This window comes from Manis javanica, chromosome 2 (assembly GCF_040802235.1).
Source record: "Manis javanica isolate MJ-LG chromosome 2, MJ_LKY, whole genome shotgun sequence".
In the NCBI taxonomy this organism is placed as follows: Eukaryota; Metazoa; Chordata; class Mammalia; order Pholidota; family Manidae; genus Manis; species Manis javanica.
Genome location: NC_133157.1, coordinates 205369578 through 205390490, shown reverse-complemented (window position 1 = coordinate 205390490; position 20913 = coordinate 205369578). Strand labels below are relative to the sequence as shown.

At 41.0% G+C, this 20913-nt stretch overlaps 1 protein-coding gene and 1 pseudogene across 4 annotated transcripts in view; both read left to right on the top strand.

Annotated features, from left to right (window-relative positions):
* LOC118969742 (uncharacterized) overlaps positions 1-20913 on the top strand; it is a 203064-nt gene that overhangs the window by 114707 nt on the left and 67444 nt on the right. For 3 of the 4 annotated variants that reach the window (XM_073230054.1, XM_073230053.1, XM_073230052.1), the window contains one exon: positions 20022-20108. The exons of the other annotated variant lie outside the window; for it this stretch is intronic. In XM_073230054.1, coding sequence (XP_073086155.1) covers positions 20096-20108 — 13 coding nt within the window. In that variant the 5' untranslated portion in view covers positions 20022-20095. The remainder of the gene's footprint in view (positions 1-20021; positions 20109-20913) is intronic. 4 annotated transcript variants of the gene reach the window in all.
* Positions 1773-7929, top strand: LOC140848010 (sperm-associated antigen 1 pseudogene; annotated as a pseudogene).

The window sequence follows — 20913 nt, the reverse complement described above, 5'->3', positions numbered from 1 at the left end:
AACACTAAAACATGTATTAATTAAAATGGCAAAGATCAAGGATAAGGACAGACTATTAAAAGCAGCCAGAGAGAGTAAACAGATCACACACAAAGGAAAGCCCATCAGGCTATCATCAGCCTTCCCAGCAGAAACCTTACAGGCCAGAAGGGAGTGGCATGATATATTTAATGCAATGGAGCAGAAGGGCCTCGAACCAAGAATACTCTACCTGGCAAGGTTATCATTTAAATTTGAAGGAGGGATTAAACAATTTCCAGGTAAGCAAAAGCTGAGAGAATTTACCTCCCACAAACCATCTCTATAGTGTATTCTGGAGGGACTCCTATAGATGGAAGTGTTCCTAAGGTTAAATAGCTGTCACCAGAGGTAATAAAAATGTACAGAGAAAGAGTACAGAATGTGATACCCAATATATAAAGAGTGGAGGACGAAGAAAAGGAGAGGAAAAAAAAGAACGTTTAGCTTGTGTTTGTAATAGCATACTAAGTGAGTTAAATTAGACTCTTAGATAGTAAGGATGTTACCCTTGAACATTTGGTTACCACGAATCTAAAGCCTGCAATGGCAATAAGTACATACCTATCCATAATCACCCTAAATGTAAATGGTCTGAATGCACCTATACAAACATGACTCAGAAATGACATGATCATATTCAAAATGGCCAGAATAAAATCCCAAATTTACTGCACATGCTAAAACAAACAACACACACATACACACACCATTGGAGAATGTGACAAATTCTCAAGGAAAAGAAAGGACAGATGCGTATTTTGAGATGCCTCATGTTGTAATTATCACATAAAGACTTTAAAGCAGCTATTATAACCACATTAAATGTTGTAATGCTTAATACTCTTAAAATTGGAAAGACTAAACTTCTAGCAGAAAAATAAAAACTATAAAAAAAGATCCACGTCGAGAAATTTAGAACTGAAAAATATAATTTCCAAAAATTACAAAAGACATTGCATAGGCTCAACCACTGAACAGAGATGATAGAAGGGTCTGTAAACTTGAAGATAACAGAGCAGCAGAAATTATCTACACTGAAGAAAAGACAGGAAAAAACATTGGAAAAAATGAACGCATCCTTAGAAACTTGTGGGACAGTGTCAAATTCTCTAAATTTCACATTATAGGTGTTCTATAAAAGAAAAGGAAGTCTTATTTTTTAGATAAAACAATTCTTACTAAGAGCAGAAAAGATCTCAGCTTTGACAAAAATGTAAATTTAGAGATTCAACATGCTCAGCAAGCCCCAAATAGAGCAAATTCAAAGAGTTTAGGCCCAATAAGGCGTAAACTCAAAATCAGTAACAAACAGCTGGGCCTGATATGCCTAAACATGTCATAATGCTAAAAAGGAAAGAAAAACTAAAATTTGAATGATCACAGAATTCTCATAAAATACAGTGGAGGCCATAGAATGTTCAATAGTATCTTTAAAGTGAGGAAAGTAAAGAACTGCCAACCCAGAAGAGAATCCTTTATCTAAGGAAAAATTTTGTGAAACGAATGCAAAAATAATACAGAGGGAGGGAGGGAGAGGGAGAGGGAGAGAGAGAGAGAGAGAGAGAGAGAGAGAGAGAGAGAGAGAGAGAGAGAGAGATACTTAGATGATGGAAAGCTGAGAATCTGAATCTGACCTCCATTAAGGGAAAGGTAAAATATTAAACAAAAGAAAGCTAAAGGTTATATATTACTACCACATAAAATATTCAGAGCTTCAGAGCTAGGAAAATTACAAGGAGTAAAGAGGGACATTACATAATGCTATGATTTCCTTCATCAAATTCTAAATGTGTGCTCACCTGACAAAAGAGCTTCAAATTACATGAAGCAAAAATTGATACAACTGAAAACAGAAAAGTCTGTAACTGGAACACCACCACCACAGACCAACACTACCAACCAACAGGTTCTAGTGACAGTCCAGTATGCAGCCTGGCCACAGAATGTACATTCTTCTCAAGTGTGCATTATGACATACACTGTGAGATCATATACTGGGTCATAAAACTAATCCTAACAAGTGAAAAAATTTCAAATCACACAAAATGTTTTCTGATAAGAGGGTAGTAAACTTAAAATCAGTAACAAAACAGTTAAAAAAAAAACAGGACCTTAAGTGTGGAAATTAAATACACCTCAAGGTAACCCATGGGTCAATAAAGACATTTCAAGGGCAAAGAGAAAATAATATGAATTGTGTGAAAACAGAAATAGAACATAAAATTTACAGGATTCTTACACAGAAATTAAGGCACTAAATCATAGTAGAAAGAAAACTCCAATGAATACTCTAAGCTCCCATCTTAAAAATCTAGAAAGAGAAAAGCGAATAAAACCAAAGCTAAATATAGAAGGAAATACTAAAGAACAGAATGGAAATCAATGAACGTAGACAACAAAATCAGTAAAATCAAAAGCTAGTTCTTTGCAGGGGAAAAAAAGTCAATAAAACTGAAAGAACTCTTCCAAGCTAACCAAGGAAAACAAGAGCAAATTAACCAAAAGAGGGCATATCACTATATTCCTAAAGACATTAAAAGGATAAGGAAATACAATAAACAGCTCTAAACTCATAAATTTGACAAAATAGCTTTAATAGGCAAATTATTTGGTAGTGGTGCTTATCAATTACCAAAACTCACTCAAGAAGCAACAGAGAGCCCTCCCTGCGCAGGCGCGCGCACGAGCCGGCTCCGGGCTCCGGCGCGCGCTCGGCGGGGCCGTTGACTCGGGAAGGCGCCGCGGGCGGAGCGAGCGGCGAGCGGGCTGCCCAGCCGCCCGTGCACGCGACGGGGTTGGTGTTGGCCCGAGCGGCGGGAGCCCGCGCGGTTCCGCATCCGCCGCGGGTGACGCAGCTGCCCTGCCGCGAGGCTCTGCTCGCCGCCATCTGACAGCGCCCGTGCCGGGAGCCGCCTCGGGGCCGTGACCTTGGCGCGGAGGGCCGACTGGGAATTCTTGCGTCTGAGAGTGGAGCAAGGGTGCGGTGACATGGCCCAGGGGAATAATTATGGGCAGACCAGCAACGGGGTGGCAGATGAAGCACCGAACATGCTGGTGTACAGAAAGATCTGGACTTCCTGCAGTGAGGGGCAGCCAGCCTGTCTTCCAATCTTCCACTGTGAGCGGGAGCTGTGACAGCGGGTTTTGCTGTTTGCTTTGTCTATTCACGTTACAGGACATTGACTGTTTACACTGATTATGTTACTCAGATGGTTGTCCAGTCCAGTCCCTTATTTTGATTTGCCTTTGTAGACACAGCTGCATTTTAATTTTATACATTGTTGGGGGAGGGGGGGGAGAAGGTTTGTCCCCATCCCCACCACCTCTTTTTTGCTGCCACAGTATTTGAATGCCTCAACACAAGCACTTGTCACCCTCCAAAACTGTAGGTTTTCCCTCTGACCTCATGAGACTCTAACCTCACTGGGAGAAGACGCATTGTCTCTCCATTCTATATCCAGTGCCTAACACAGAACCTGGAATTTATGCCATCAATTAATATTTACTGAACACATATTATGAAATTAACAGGTTGAGTCTATATTAAGTGTAGCCCTTTTTAAAGTGTCCAGACACCTAGTTTGGCTTAACCACTCTGGTCAAAGGACCAATCACTTAATGCATCTCTGATGTCAGTCACTTAAGTGAGAAAAAGAACAAAGGTTAACCATTGTTCATATTACAGAAATGTCAATGTGGCTTCTCTATTCACTCTTCTTTTTATTCAGTACATGCTATGCTAAGTCACTTGGGAGTAACACTTTCTGCAATCATAGAAGACTGTCCAAAGGACAAACATTTATATTGCACTGGGGAGAATAGAAAGGCTTCCTGAATAAGGTGTTGAGTTTTGAAAGACATCTTGGAGTTAGTTACTTTAAGGACACAAGGAAGGTATTTAAGACATTAGGAACAGCATCTACAAGGGAGTCAGCATGATGCACGAGTGGAAGTACAAGTAGTTCAGCATGGCTGGGAAAAAGGCTAGGACAGTAGTTAGCTTCTTTTGGTCATTTAAAGCCTTTTTAAAACAAATTATATTATAAAATGTTTTCTTAAAGATATTAAATAAGTGAAAGGAGGTATTATGTTCTTTCTCTTTCTTTTCATCTACTCTTATTAAGGATAAAACTTCCTATAATCCGGTAGTAATACATGATCATTATGGAAACTTGGACAACATAAAAAAAATAAAACACCACCTATAATTCCTCCATTCAGAGACACTACTGCCATTAACATTTGGTCTATTTTCTTACAGATTTCTAAAATACCAGTGCTTAACACGTACTGTGAACAGTAATATTTTGATATGTTCTAGTATTTTCTTCCTTATCAATATTTCATATCTACATCCTATGGATGTAGAACATGGGAAAAATCAAAGTCAAGTAATAAATCATCATTGAATGGCTTTGATTTTAGAAAGGGAGAGAAGGTTAACATTTATTGACATCCTGCTAGATTTTTCATATTTAATATCATCAAGCCAACCAAGTTAAAGTTACTCCAGTCTGGAGACATGATATGATCATGCCTACATGATATGATATGATCATGCCTACATGGACTTCCTGTTATAGGTCTGGTTGTTCACTTAATCATTTAAACAATGAATCATTTGAAAACTCACAGATGATGCAGGTGTCTTACTTGAGTAATTTGTAGATCAGTGCCCTTCATTTCATCTGTTTCTACCTTCTGCATTAAATAAAGTTAAAGACCATGCATTTTAAAAAGGGGCAATCCTATGCAGCCTTTCATAAATGAAGCAGAAAATAACCAAATCCTTACTGCTTGATAATGATTAAAGATTAATAGAAATGATGATTTCTTGTTGTAAAACAACACTCCCATATTAAAAGTTCTCATGACACTTAAGTACTGGAGACTGCATACAGGTGCCTAATACTTTAAATACTATCAAATATAAGAACTTTTTTTTTTTAAAGTGGAGAGCTCTTTGAGGCCATGTACCTGATATATGGCAACCAAGTCTTGTTTTATGTTTTATGCAAAATATTACAGATGTGTTTAATTTTGTTCTTTTATTATTAAAATTGACATAATTCATCAAAAAAATAATGAGGAATAGAGAGCTGCCTCTCTACCCAGATGACAAACTGTGGCGGCTCAGGCTCAGACCTTAAGGAGGCACCGGCCTCCACTGCCTCAGCCCCTGCAGCACGGCCCTCAGCGCACTGCTGCCGAAAAGAACAAGGCACAGTGACAGTAGGGGTGTCTGGGGCTGGAGGCGCAGCAGGGGGCACGGGACGCAGGGCGTCGCAGGCTGGAGAGTGGCTGAGCTGAGCGGGGAAGCTGCCACTGGGCGGTGCGGCATCCTCAGAGGGGGCGATTTGAAAGCTAAAGGAAATCTACGAATCAAGCTCAGCTCCAGTAACTTACAGAAAAGGAAACAATAAAAGGAGGTGGGAGGGAGGCGTCGGCGCGAACCCGCCCCTGGGAGCGGCGGTCGCCCCTGCGCCGGCTCCCGGCGGCCTCCGCCGTGGGTTCTCCCGGTGATGCAAACGCTCACTTCCCGCATCCGCTCCCCACAGAGGCCCCGGAGCCGGCAGGAACCGGCGGCGCCACCGGGCCGCCCACCGTGGGCAACATCCAGAAGAGGCTGACCGGCAAAGGCGAGGGCGGCAGGCGGGCGCGGGCGGCAGGCGGGCGCGGGCGGCAGGCGGGCGCGGGCGCCAGGGGCCCGCACGGACAGGCGGGGCCGGGCGCGGGCCTCGGCGGCGGTGGGCACTGCCCTCGGACACTAGGGCTGTGGAGGCGGCGCCGGGGACCCCGCTGCCGCCCGTGCGCCCCCCGAGCCTGGCGCCCTGCCGCTGGGCCCCGCCGGCCTGAAGAGCCGGGGCAACGAGCTCTTCAAAACCGGGCAGTTCTCGGAGGCGGCCCTCAAATACTCGGCGGCGATCGCACAGCTGGAGCCTGCAGTATGTGGAAGTGCAGATGATCTGAGTATCTTATATTCAAATAGAGCAGCATGTTACCTAAAAGAAGGAAACTGCAGTGGATGCATTCACGACTGTAACAGGGCTCTGGAACTTCATCCATTCTCAATCAAACCTCTTCTTCGACGAGCAATGGCCTCTGAAACTTTAGAGCAGTATCAGAAAGCTTATGTGGATTATAAAACAGTGTTGCAAATAGACTGTGGAATCCAGCTAGCAAATGACAGTATTAACAGGATTTGCACATGTTCACTGGCACCACATCTGTCAGTGGAAACGTATCTGTTGTTTCTCCTCAGGAGAATGGATGTCTCCATGAGCCTGCTACATATTTGTGTTATATACCCTTTAATAGACACTCATCTAGGATGAGTATTAATTTATAATGCTGAAATAGCAAAGAATTTGGATCTAATTTATATTATGACCTGTGTTCACCCCCTGAGTGAGAATGGGAAGGAATCTGTATATATTAAATTCCCCTGCATATGCTTCTTTTCTCCCTGGCAACACATCTCTTTTCAGCCGCTTCCTCTCTGCTGAATAACAAGAATTTTAATGGATCTGGATGGACCAAGCTGGAGGGAGAAGCTGTTGCCCATTCCTGCTCTGCCCTCTTCTGTGCAGCTGCGGGCTTGGCCGCCTGCAGCAGAGACACCCCCAGACCAAGTGGGAGATGCCTGCAGCCACCACCAAGAAGGCACCACAGATGAAAAAATGTTTAAAATTCTTAAAGAAGAAGGAAATCAATGTGTAAAGGATAAAAACCATAAAGATGTCCTCAGTAAATACAATGAATGCTTAAACATTAACAACAAGCAATGTGCCATCTACACAAAGAGCTCTCTGTGACTTGCAACTGTGCCAGTTTGAAGAGGCAAAGCAGGCCTGTGATCAGGCACTGCAGACAGATAACAGGAATGTGAAAGCTTGCTATAGACGAGCTCTTGCTCATAAAGGACTCAAGAACTACCAGAAAAGTTTAAACGCTCTCCATAAAGTTCTTCTACTAGACTCAAGTATTGTTGAGGCAAAGATGGAACTGGAAGGAGTAACCAGATTCCTTAATATTAAGGATAATACAGCATCACTCAATAAAGACAAGGAGAGAAGGAAAATTGAGATTCAAGAGGTAAGTGCAGGCCATGAAGAGGAGCCCGAAAGGACCTCAGAGGAGGTGGCCACAGCCAGCCTTGCTCCTGAAGAGGGAGACCCAAGCGATACACCACCGGAACACTATGAAAGCTACTGATCACTAAGCCTAACAATGCCTGTGAATTTGGTCAGGTTATAAATGCTCTCAGTACTAGGAAAGATAAAGAAACCTGTGCACACCTTTTAGCCATCACTGAACCAAAAGATTTGCCAATGTTGTTGAGTAACAAACTTGAAGGCGATATATTCCTTCTCCTCATTCAGTGTCTGAAAAACAATCTTATCGGTAAAGATCTCTCATTGGTGTATCAGCATCTTTTCTATCTGAGCAAAGCAGAAAGGTTTAAGATGATGTTGACACTAATTAGCAAGAGCCAAAAGGAGCAAATTGGAACAGCTCTTTGATGACCTCTCAGACACACCAAATGAACATTTTACTTTACAAGTTGTACAGGCGCTAAAGTTGCAATATGAGCTTTAAATCAAGATTATTGTTAGATTTCTTCCATGCTTCTATGTGCTCCAGTAATGCTAATGAGACGGTATTATAATAGAGTTACATGGATAACCTGGCTTAGAAAATACCCTTTGGACTATAAAATATTTTACTTATTTTTATACATAGAACATGTATATTCTACAATCCACTTTTTTATTAGTTGTAAGTATTTTCTTATGTACCAGAGCTAACATCTTTATATTTAATAATTATATTTACAACTGTTAAAATACATTTTAATTTATATTCTGCATTTTCTTTTAGTAACATTAAAAATTTCAGTTAAATTACATTTCTTTTAACTGTGAATGTGTCCTCAAGTTTGATAGAAATATATTTCTCTAAAATTCATTTTTAAAAGTGAAAATCATTAACAGTAATTTCTACACCACCTATATTTCATGCTAAGACATATATATATATAAATCTCATTTTATACTAGTACAGATTACAGTTTGCTAAAATGAATTTCAACATTTAAGTCTATAATATGAAATGATTATTAAATAAATTGTGATCAATTTAGAACTATTAGAGGAAGATATTTTTTCTAATATGAAAGCATTGCTTAAGAAAAATTGTGAAAAATTTCTACCATTTTTTACTAGATTTTAAAAAGCTACTTTCCCATATATAATGCTTATATAAGCTGTAACAAAAGGACCACTATATAGAAAAACAAACTAAGCCTGGGTTTCTGTTTGAAGTGTCACCCCCTACATTTTCCCAAATATTTCAATGTCTTCTCATACAAGCATGACCATATTTATTCCCTTAATGTAAAAGGGAAAAGTGAAGAACTCTTATTATATTGAAAGCTCCTTTTTGTCAACTGGGTCAAAATAAAGATCTTTCTTAAAATAAAACATTCAAGTCTCAAAAAAAAAGGAGGGGGGAGGGAGACAGAGATAGAGGGAAAAAGACCTAAGTGATTCATTGAGCTAGGTATTAAATGATAAACAAAGCATACTAAATAATTTCTACTGGTACACTTGCCCCTGGCCTCTGCTCAGTCACTGCTGTTCTAAAGACCACCTTTCTTCATAATCAATTCACCCTAAGCCACTGGCAGACATCAACAACACAAAATATACTCCTAACCATGCACTGAATACTGAAGAAAAGACATTAAGAAACATTCCTCTGAAAAGAATGTATACAGCTCTTTCTTACAAGTTGAAAAGCATAGGGATAATAACTTCTCCTTTAGAACATGAGGTTAAAAATGGAGTATAGACTCAATCAGGGAAACTACCAATCCTCAAATTTATTTAAATTTTGAACAATTATTTGCACTCAGAAAAGCAAAGTTGTATTTCTGTTTACCTTCTGAATATCTCAAAAGCATGTCTTGGGGCTGGTGGGATGTTGCACTTTGGTGTGGCTGATGGAGTGGGCCAGTATCCTGTCATTAGCACCCGGACTGTGAGGTCAACATCACCTAAAGATACCTGTGCAGAAAGAAAGACATATGCCCCCCAGTGAACTAGGATTTGTTGCCCATTCCACATTGACACTGTGTTAGAGTTATCAAAGTAGTTAGCTCCATGTCCAATATCTAGCACATAACTCTTCTTAAAGGTTAGATCCATCCCAGTGTATTCCAAATGTTAACTATCTTGGCAAATATTTATAATTATTGCTTACGTTGTTGGCTTTATAAAATACTAATCAAAGGATAAGTCTATGCATGTGAACAAAGTCTTATAGGTGTCACTGAGAAGTGTAAAATTTTGGCTTGTAAGCTAATTTACAGAAAAAATATCAAGGGACCATATATCACCATCATTTTAAAGAAATTTCTACAATAGTATCTTTTATCTCAGCTTTTAAATCTTCTAAACCATTTTAACATACAAACAATTTATTTCTATTATCCCATTCACATTTCAACTACATTGACAAAACTTGTTTTTTACATGTAGTTCATATTTTAACCTCTCCATGGGACACTGTATATGCAGTCCTACATAGTAGGTGATCTAAATATTTGTATAGTGTATGACTACCTCTAGAAAATATACATTAGAAATACTGTCACGAGTATTTATTCTTTGAACAAATTTAATTTTTAAGAAAACAATAAAGTGTATCAATAGGAATTTTTAAGGGTGAAGTATTATCTTTATTATTGATATTCACAGCTTGTTCTAAACCATTACTCCATTTTTATCTAACCTTCATGATTTGGTGATAACGGATTCTTAAAAGAGAGGAATTGAATCTATAATATAAAGAAGTATTCCACAGTCAGATTTATCCCCACATATCTACTAATTGTTTACTCCACTTTAGAAAAACTGCAACTAGAAATCTTAGATGATGCATAGGAGAGATGATCATAGCAGAGATTCTCAGAGGATGAAAAGAGTAGGTTGGATAACTGTCTGTATTTGTCGAAATTGGGGACTGGGAGTTGGGGGTCACAACTTGGTTTGATACATCCTAGACAATAAAGTCTTTTTATCTTTCTCCCATATATCCACACAATTTCTTAACATTCAAGTCTTTGCTCAAAATGTCATTTTTTTCTAAAGGAGGCCTTCCCTAACCACGTTTCCCTGCTGCAGATGTCCTCTGCGGCTCCTATCAGCAGCTAAGGTGCTATGTTTGTTTACCTGGTTCATTATCTGTCTCCCAGATCAGAATGTAAGCTCCATCATAGCAGGATTTGTGTCTATTTTGTTCTGCTATGTATACCCACTTCTACAACAATGCTTTGCACAGAAAACACTTGATGAATTACTTGTTAAATAGAAGGGAAAAAAAACCTTAAAGTACTATTACTACAAGTTTGTGTCATCTCTTTCTAACTATCTTAGCAATATTTTGAGGCCACTCAGCCTATATTCAGATAGCACATGACAGGGGCAAATACACAGACAGAGGTACCAGAAAAGTCTGTTAGGATCTGATGTGATTTGTGATGTAAACAGAAATATGATTGTAAGATGATTTTCCTTACCCTGTCCCTGTTTTAAAAATAAAAACAGAGGAAAAAATAGACAAATACTTAAATATATTTCAGCTTAAGATTTATCTAAATAAAATATACCACAATTATTATTAGAATTTCAAGAAAGTACTTATTTTATGACTTCTAAAAGAAAGTGAAGAGCCAGTGTCTTGGTATATTTCAACAGACTGAGAACCTTTAAGAAAGTTTCAAAGATTCATCAGCTGCAGGATTGGTGATATTTTAAAAGAGCTCGAAGATTTCAGAAAGCTCAAGATCTGTTTTGATTAATCTGTCACTTTTCATCAAATCTGTCTAATGCAGATTAAGGCTTCGGAAATTTAGAGCTTAAGGTCCTTAGCATAAACAATTATATAAGCCAATAATTCCTTGTAAATAGTGGCTTTATAGTTAAGTGGAAGCTGCAATCAAATTAACAGAAAAAATGAAGCATCTTGATAAATACTCTCCTTACTGTAGTTAACAAATTACTAAACAAATACTCTACCAGAGTGAAAGATATGTCTGAACAATCAAGATTTAAGCCTGGAAAACTCACAAACTTTAAACAACTGAAAGGCAAACATATCTGATGAAATCATTATGTTTAATAATCATTCTCTCCCTCTTTTTAAATGAGACAACCCCAACAAAGTAGTCAAGAGCAAAGAACCTAATTTTCTTGTCAAAGGGCCTTCAAGATCACAGGCCAGGTAATTTTCAACAATACTTAAAACAGTTAGGGTGTTGAACCTTCCCTTACAGGTAGTTTCAACAGAGTATTTATGCCAACTAGTCTTCCTGTAGCTCCCAATATATGTAAAGTTAGATGAAGAAAAAGAATGAACAGAAAAAAAACTGAATCATATTAAAATATGTATCAATGTATTAGAATAAAGTTACAAATCCCTAAACAATCTAAAAAAGACAAAAGTATCTAGGATCATCACATTATTCAGTTTCGCCCCACCCGAATTTCTATTTACCATAGACTTTTATCTTTCCTGCTTTCAGCCCTTCTACACTACAAATATGAGGCAAATCATACAACTATTTAAAATGGAGAGGGACCAGAAGTCCCAGTAATGCCTTAATATATATAAATGCCCATTTCTATAGAATTAGGTATTTTCATATATTTTACTTGTGAAGAGACTGTGGAACCAGCAGAAGTGATCTCGTATTTAAATATCAGAGGAAAGATCTTGAAATTTCTTTCATGGGTGTGACATGTCTTAATTACAAAGCAGTACATACTACTTGAGAGAGAAAATGTCAAAGAAAAGCTGGAGTTCTCTAAAACTTAAGGTTAAAGGTGAAGTTGAAAAACAGTAAGAAAGAAACAAAATTCTGAACTTCACTGAATCCTCACAAAAACCCCCACTGGACTCCAAAGCTGTATAGATTCTAGCTTACTGCCTTTTGGGAGTCACAATACAAAATCACATTTAAAATGCACTGGTGTCAGTGTTTAATACTCAGTTCGTCAGACATCAGGCCCATTTAGGCTGATCTTACAGATGTGAATGAGGAGACTGAGGCACAGGATAGCGGGGAAACAAGTCTCCTACAGCACAGCGCTGGGTGCTGAGGGCGAGTGAAAGCAAGAGCACTAAAACTCAGGACGCCTGTCTCGGCCCATGATTCTTTCCGTGATCTAGAATGGTTACAGCAGCAGAATCATTGTTCATTAAATGTTCAGTGCGTTCCTTCATGTAGGGAGGATAAACTTAGTTTTAGAAGAGTAAGAAATAAGTATTTTAACATTGATAGAAGAAGAGCTTATCTGGGGGAAAATGATTTTTAAAGCACTCGGACAATACATATGTTGTCTCTCATGACATTTAAGGAACCAACCCCAGCAATTCAGTTCTGATAATGGATGAAAATGCCCACTGCAGAAGACTACATGAGCCCTGTACTAGCTGTTAATGCCATCCTCGTTTTAATGGACAAAAACATATGCAAAGTAGGCTTATGCAAGGTAGGAGGGAAGTGGTGGGGTTGGGATTTAAGTCCAAACATCTTGCTTTTATCTAGTGATTGCCAAACTTGAAACTGGAACTTGGTGTTCCTCCACCCCTCCCTCATTCGCTCTAAATTCTGGCTCAGTGGGCCAGGGTCCCCAGGAATTGGTGTAATAGGATCACAGGTGATGCTAATGTAAGCAGGTAATTGATGAGCATTTGGAGGCCCCTGCAGGTTGCAGGCACGGTGTACACTGATGCCTCGCCCAGAGCTGGGCATCAGGAAACAAAGATGCACCATCTCTGGGGGAAACAAGAGTCATGGGGAACCATGACATACAGGGAGAAGATCGCTTGACAACGGGCATTTCAGTCTCCCCATCTTTGCACATGCTTTGCTCTTGTTCCCTTCTCTGTTTTCTAGCTTATCATCCTCTAAGCTCATTTAGAAAGCCTGCCTGACCTCCATCTCACAGTCCATTTTAAATGGTCTGACTCTGTCCTTTAGGACCTGGGAGAGAATGCCACCGTGCCACCCGTCACACCGTGCCGTGATTAGTAGTTTCCTTGGCTGTTTCATCCACTGGACTGGAGCTGCCTGAGGACAGAACACACATCTCTGCACCCTTGTGCAGAGCCCGGTGCCTGGCTGTGGCCTCTTGTCCACACACATTACTATCTGCTGTTTGTCTATTCCAGGAGTCAGCAAACTTTTTCTGTAAAGTGTCATATAGTATATATGCAGGCTTTGCAGGCCATATCTCATCACAACGATTTAATTCTGCTGCTGTAGTGCAAAAATAGTCATAGAAAATATGTAAACAAATGAGTGTTCTGTGTTCCAATAAAATTATATTTATAAAACCAGGCAGTGGGCCAGACTTGGCCTGTAGGCCATAGGATACTGACTCCCCATCTATTACAATATTCATTCTCCCATTAGGAAATCCTCATTTTCAACTGTGTGTCTTTCTGCCCAACAATTCCCCAGATACAACTGTACTTTTCAGCCACTCCTGTAGCCAAATGTGACTATGAAAGTAAATTCCAGCAAATGGGCAGCTGGGGGAAGCACTACTTGGGATTTCTTGGAAGGCTGTTTAAAGGAGCTGATTCATTTGGGAAGGGGACCCCTTTCTGTCCTGCTTTCCCTCCTTCCTCCATCCTTTGAAGGGCTCGAGCTATCATCTTGGACGTTGAGGAAGAACTCAAAAGCTGGGAAGAAAGAGCAGAAAGACAGGAGCCTGAGTCCCTGAGGACACCAGGCAGCCACCAGACTTGGATTGCATGGCCAACATGTAGACTTCTACATGAGAGAAAAATTAACCTCTGTCTTTTTTAAGCTACCACATGTTTACATTATATGCACTAGAACCTAATCTTAGCTATGTGCCAGCATGTGGAAACACTCAACAAATATTTGGCTAGTGAAAGGAATGTCCAGAGCATAAGGGAGCCTGTGGGGGAAACTAATTCTGCCGGGTGGGAGGGGAGTGGTGGAAACAAACACCGGGGCCTCCTCAGGACTTTCTGTGCTTGAGCTCCCAGGATGACTCAGGTGCCAGACCAGTTCCTCCTGCTGCCTTTCTTCCTCCCCAAAGGGAAGTTTTGTTGTACAGTGTCCACTGTCAACTATCTTCTGGGGCATCTAACCCTGCAAGAGTGTCTGTCGTGGAGAATTCAGTTTCCTATGAGAGAATGGCACTGTTCCTTGTTTGAAAGGGGTTTTACTATTAGATATTACGAGGACTCAGCCAGGAGAATCCTTGGAATAATTAAAAAACGGACATTTAATAGACCAAGGAAATGTAACAGGTCCTTATGTCATGCTCCCTGATTTGTTTGCCTTCATGGTCAGCACATTGTTTCAGGGAAGCCTGGCTTTGGCATCTGGTCACCAGCAATATGAACAGTGACTCAATCACCCGGCAGTGTGACTTTGGGCAGGTCATGTAATTTCCCTGAGCGTCAGTTTCCCCAACTACAAAACAAGTCCACAGTAAGTTTCTCAGAGCAATCTTGTAAGAATTAAATAGTAAAGTGTGCCTGGCACAGAAAAGGGGCACAAATTATAGTTGAGAAACTTCTCTCAGCTTGCTTCCCCATCGGTCAGGCTTGAGACACGGCAGCTGGTGATGGGATATGGGTGAGTTCCCTGCCCCTGCTCAGGAAGGGCGAGGCTCTCCAGTCTTCAGACTGAACACTCCCTTCCTTGCCTCTTCTCTTAGCCGGCTGCATGCAATTGTACTCCCTTTTTTCCTTTTTATTCCCCTATAAAGCCAAAGCGGAACAATCTTTTGAGTCAGAAAAATTCCATGTTTTTCTCAAATTATTTTAGCCACCCTGGAGTCCTGTATGAACACCTGTGTCACAAGGACATTCACAGTGTTACACTTACTGGCCACGCTTTTCTACTTTCCAATGAATGAGGCTTTGCCACACCTCCAACTGACTGTTCACAGGACACTTTACACCTGGAGGCCCTTTCCATAAAGGTGGCTCACAAATGCAAAATAGTCCACATCCCCAGAGATGTCTGAAAAAGCTATTTCTGCCATGCAGGGGAAATGAACAACCCAAAAAAAGCTGCCAGCAGTGAACAGGACCCCGTGGCATTCAGCGTGCACGAATTGGGTCCATGGAGCTGCTGTTCATGAGGCTGTGAATTTATCACCCCCTCCCATAAACGGTGTCAAGCAGAAGGAGGTAAATTCCAGAGAGAGGGTAAGTGGAGGTGACCCACAGGTGATGGCTCTTCAAAGGTATTCATGGCAGAGCCACTTATTGGGGAATAAACACAATACAACCAAGGGGAAAGAGGAGCAAATTATGGATATAGGTCTGGGTGGGAAAGAAACTAATGATCTTTCTCTAGCACCTGTTCAAACAAATAGTCCTTTTCATCCGAGAGGGCATCCAAATATAACAAAAGACATGATGGGACATCAGCTAAATATTAACAAAAACTTGGTGGGGGCAGGGTAAACGAACTACTACTTGTGTGTAGTAAAGCCTTTCTTTTGGGTCATTAACAGTAACTAAGGGAAAACTGAATAAACTCTGTCAGCAGCATGAATAGCATTAACTTCCAATGTGTATGGATGGTTTGTTAGATCCCGTACAGATTAGATAGAAGCCATTCATTCATTCATTCCATAAATACTGTGTACTAAGCACTGAGGTATTGAGAACTCAGTGGACAAGGCAGCCATGGCCTCTGCCCATATGCAGCTGACATCGCAGGGGTGGACTTGTGGCAGTGAGCGGTCCAGCTCTGGAGTGGAATGGCCTGTGCGGAGTCCTAGTTCCATCCAGCTGTGTGATCTTGAACAAATTACTTAACCCTGCCATACCTCAGTTTTCCCATCTGCCAAAGGGGGATGCTATTAGTATCTACTTCAAGGGGTCAGGGTGAGGCTTAAAAGAGAGAATGCACAAGAGGTATTCAGAGCAGAGCCTGCCATTCAGAGTGTTTCAGGTGTGGCGGTAGCTGCTGATACTACTGCAGGCCAGGGGGACTGAGAAGGCCAGCCTTGAGCAAGGAATGACAAATGCACCAAGACGTCTGAAGGAGAAGGCAGAGGCTGCACTTAACAAGAGGAACCAGTCCAACAGTAGACGTGCGGTTGGAGGCAGGGTCTGGTCCAGGGCCCAGGCTCCTGGGTTCTCATCTAGCTTCCTCAGCCTGATGAAAACCTAGTTAAAACACAACTGCAATGGAACTCTGGTCCTCAGACTAAGATATAAAAGCCAGCACACTATTGTAACACGAACATTAACGTCACCTATAGCATGGCCAAGCAGAATAAGGTTTTACAGAGGCAAATGGCAGCCAGATTAAAAGTCAAGCTCTGGAGTCCAGCAGACCAGGGCTTACACGCTAACTCCACCACGTACTAGTTTCATGAACTTGAACACATGACTTGACTTCTCTGAACCTTGGTTCCTTTCCATTTTGAGTGAGGTTAATGAGAGAACCCATACTGTAGGGTGGCTGACTGTGAGAGCGAATGTTCAAACACTGACAGCCTCTGATCTTGCTACTGTTGTTTAATCTCATGCCCAATTTACTGTGGCCATTTCTTAAATATTGAGGTCTTTATTATTATGTCTGCAAACTGGGATCATAATATACATACCATTCTGCAACTTGCTTTTACACTTAGCATTTTTTCAAGCTAGTATTATAGAGGCAGTTCATTTTTTTAATGAAACAAAATTTCAGAGATGCACAATAGGCATTGTGCATTCTAAAGGTATTTGTGTTTTGCAGATCACATCAGCACCAACACATATTTGAAGGGAGTGGCATGTGCATGAATGGGCCATATTATATCTTTGACTTATACTCTAGAAATAAATGAAGACCAACCAATCGGGAAAAGCGAAGGCTAATTATACAGAGCTTACAATAGGAAGGGAGTCAGCCACGGTCACCTGCATTTTCTGAGATACAAAGGTAGGCAGAGGACTGGGAGAGCTTTATAACGGAAGGAATGGAGGGCTTCTTGTGTGCCCTGATTGGAGGCTGTTGGCATGGGGACACTCAAGAGAGGCAGGGCATCTTATTGGCTAGGGGTGTGTGTGTGTTATTCTCTCTGGTTGTTCCTAAGTCGGAAGCAGGGACAAAAATTAGAGGTGCCATCAGGTATTAGTCAAGTTCTGGACATTTGGGGCCAAGTTTTACAGAATCATTGTTTTGCTTCCTTGATTGTCACTAGACATAGCAGCCTGGCTTCCTGGGCTGTTTATTGTAGATAAAGGGCTGGTCTCCTGGGCATTTTGGGGCTCAAAGTCAATATGATCTGGCCATTGTTTGCATAGTCAGTCTTTCAATGCACAAGGCTTGATGGTTCATAAGCATGTATGAACCCCTCACAAGTGATTTCACGAAGGCCCCTTTCTTCACAGCCCACAGAAAGGAATCCCTTACTTAAAAAATTATTGGAAAATAATGCTGGCATATATCCTGGGATGGATGCCTTTTGTGGGTAGTAATCTTGCTCAGACTCCCTGCAAAGGCCACATGCTTTCCAGGCAAGAACAGAGTATTCAGTTTGTATGCCCTTCTCTCCTGGGTAAGAGAAGTTCAGCTGCTAAAGGTAGCTGAGATGCTCGGGAGATGCTGTGGGCTGCTGTTCAAAGGGATTTCGCATTGGAAGTCCTGGGGTCTGATGCCACCTCTGCCCCATCCTAGCCAGGCACCTCTGGGAAGCCACCAGCTCCAGGCCTGCTTCTGCTTCTGGGATACAAGTCCAGCTGGGTGCTTTCACAGCCGCCCCCCTGGGTGCATGTGAGAGCTGCAACACTATTTGTGAAAATGTTTCATAAACTGTGTAGAGTTATGCAAATGTTAAGTGGGTATTATCAGGATTATAGAAAAGTTATTGCCTGGAATCATGCTTCCAGAATTTTAAAGAATCCGTCAATGGGATTTTCTGAAAAAAAATTTTTTCCCCTGGCATTGTTCTCAGCCAGGTTGCTATGCGGAGTCTTACTCGGTCTGCTATTAGGTCTTTAATTCAGAACAACAAAGATTCAATTAATCATTTCTGGCATAACTACAATGTCCCTCCGGATTGTGTGCTTCTGGGAAGCCCTCTCAGCTGGAGGAGCGGCCCTAACTCCTTGTTCATCCTGCAAACAGATCAAATGGCCCTGGGGGAAAAGCCCGATTAATGGCCAAATGAATTAGTAGCAAGTTGGGAAAAAAGAGAGAGCCAAATGGTTACCAACACACAGTTTACCTTCCTTTACGCAATGAGGTGGTCTAGTAATGCAGCTAAATGGGATTGCTCCAGATTGAATTAAATGGGGAGATGGCTATTTAAGGGCCCCCTGGGGGGAGTTACTTGATAAAAGAGCTTTCCATTTTCATGAATGAGTCCCCTGATAGAACTGCTTTTTCTAAATTTGAATTTTTATCATCTGGTTTCAAATTATTAATATGTATTATAATACATATTAAACTATAAGCAGAAATTATAGAATAGACTATAAAAATATAGAGAACATAACATTCCATAGAATATATGGAACATATTATAATTTATGTAATTATAATAGTTTTTGAGCCCAGTGGCTAAAAAAGTATGTGAATTATGTGGTTATTTGCATTTCTCCTCTGAGGGAATAACATTGAAACAAAGGTGGTGACTTGATTTTAGTTCCTTCAAAAAATGTACTTCAACAAGGGAAAAAATTTCAACTCAGGATAAAGAAAACATTTCCAATAAATAGTTATGACCTACAAGGGAATGGGTTGCATTTGAAGTATTAAGCTCCCTGTCAGAAAAAAAAATGCAAATTATGGGGAGCAACTTTGTGGAAATCTGTTTTCATTTGATGATTGGGTTTGAATTCATTCTAGAAAATCCATGTCTATAAGAGACGTGAGATGGGCAGGCCTCTCCTACTTTCAGTATGTTTAGGGTAAAATAAATATAAAAAACAAATCTGAAGGGAAAGGAAGTGCCCCAGTTGCACTCCAGTGAGCTAATTGGTAGTGCTTACCGTGCTGCATCTAGTGATGGGGGCTCCAGATGTCTGTATTTACATGTGCATTGAGGTAGTAGGTTGGGGGGAAACATTAAGCCATTTTCTGAGAGAATGACTTTCTGTTTTCACTGGGAATGCCTCCTCAAATCACTGCCTAGAGCAAACAGCAACCATCCCTTCCTTAATCTCTTTTTCCAGCTATTTCCAAAATATAAACACACATTTACATGCATAGACAGGCATATATGCCATAAAGTAGATGAAGAACCCAGAGAGAGCCTTCAATCAGGCCAAGAGGTCAGCCATAGTCACAGGAAGACACCTTGAACATCACCTGGAAGGGACAAACCCTCTCAGTTTACAAATGAGCAAAGTGAGACCCAGAAAGACTGTGACTCCCCTGAGATGGCACAGCCAGATAAGCCCAGGGGGGCAAGTCCTTCCTTCTCCCTGTCTCCTGAAGGGCATTGTGGGGAGATTGCAAGTAGCCCTGCCTTGGGGACAGGGAGCCGTGGTGCTGTGCTCATCAGTGGGGTAATGCTTGCCACCCATTTGGAAGCTGCTGGATAGAATCACAAGTAAATATTATTACCCTCTGCAAATGAAATGTTCCCCTGCACACAAGCTGTTTTCACTTGTTGCCTGCAGCCACTGCTGCTTGTGGCTGCAAAGATTGACACTGAGCTCCAGCTCACAGGTATCCATTTGCTCACAAGCTTCAGAAAATTGAAGGGCTGGGTCTGGTTCTTCTTATTAAAAGCAAACAAACCCATTATTAAAAGTAAACAAGGCAGAACTGCTCTGAAACAATTGATGAAATGTCTCCTGGCTCAGAGGCCTAAATTCAGCCCTGTTACCCCAAACAAAACCTCCCTTCTTGAAAATCTAAAGAGGGAATGCCAGCAGTGTCTGGTTAGGAAGAATGGTCCCTGCCTGACCCCCCTTCTCTGTGCCCATTACAGGTTAGGCTTGGAAACCCCATTATCTCTTATCCTCAAGATTTAGAAGTGGTTGTTACGTTTTACATTTACCAGTGATGGCAAGGGCAGGTAAGTAATTGGTTTCTGAACATAGCTGAAATATGGAAACATGAAGATTTGAACTACCAAGTGCTACACTCCTGCCAGGCAGTCCTCTCCATGCAGCTGCCACTCTGGGTTCCAGACTCCTTCGCCTCTCTTTGCCCTTCAGTCTCAGGGGTGGAGACACTATCCTGCTTTGGCCCCTGGCACGGCATGGTCCCATTGGTTTGCTTAAACGCTGCCCATGTCTCTTTCTCAAACTTCCTACATTTTCTGTTGCAGTGGGCCATGTGTTTCCTGCCAGTACCCTGACACAAAACTCCAGATAAATGGCCTGAAAGACACATTTGCAAAGAAAAATGTGGTCAGCTCAGTGACATCACTAGGTCTCTTCTAAAGAGCTGTGTGCTGGCCCGTCTTCAGTTTCTGTAGATATCTGTTAATCCTGAGAATAAGTGATTTTTATGACCCACTCCCACCCCCAATAACAAAGGATGTTCTAGTAAATACAAATTTAAGTTTTAAAAATTGTTTCAGGGTTTTGGTTTTTTTTTTGTGCCAGTTTGAAGGAAATGAGTGGATAGTGTGAATTACAATTTTCAGTATGAGAATTCAGTATGAGAAAATATATTAATTGTGTTTTTCTTGTTGAGAATTTGCCCTGCTACCTGAATCTGAGGCTTTATGTATTTCATAAGCTCTGGAAAATTCTCAGCCAATCTCTTGGAATATCTGCTTCCCCCACTCCATTCTCTAACAATATGTTTTATTCTCATTATGTCTTTCGTGTCTCTTACCCTGTTTTTTCTATTTTCTGCTTCTTTATTTCTGT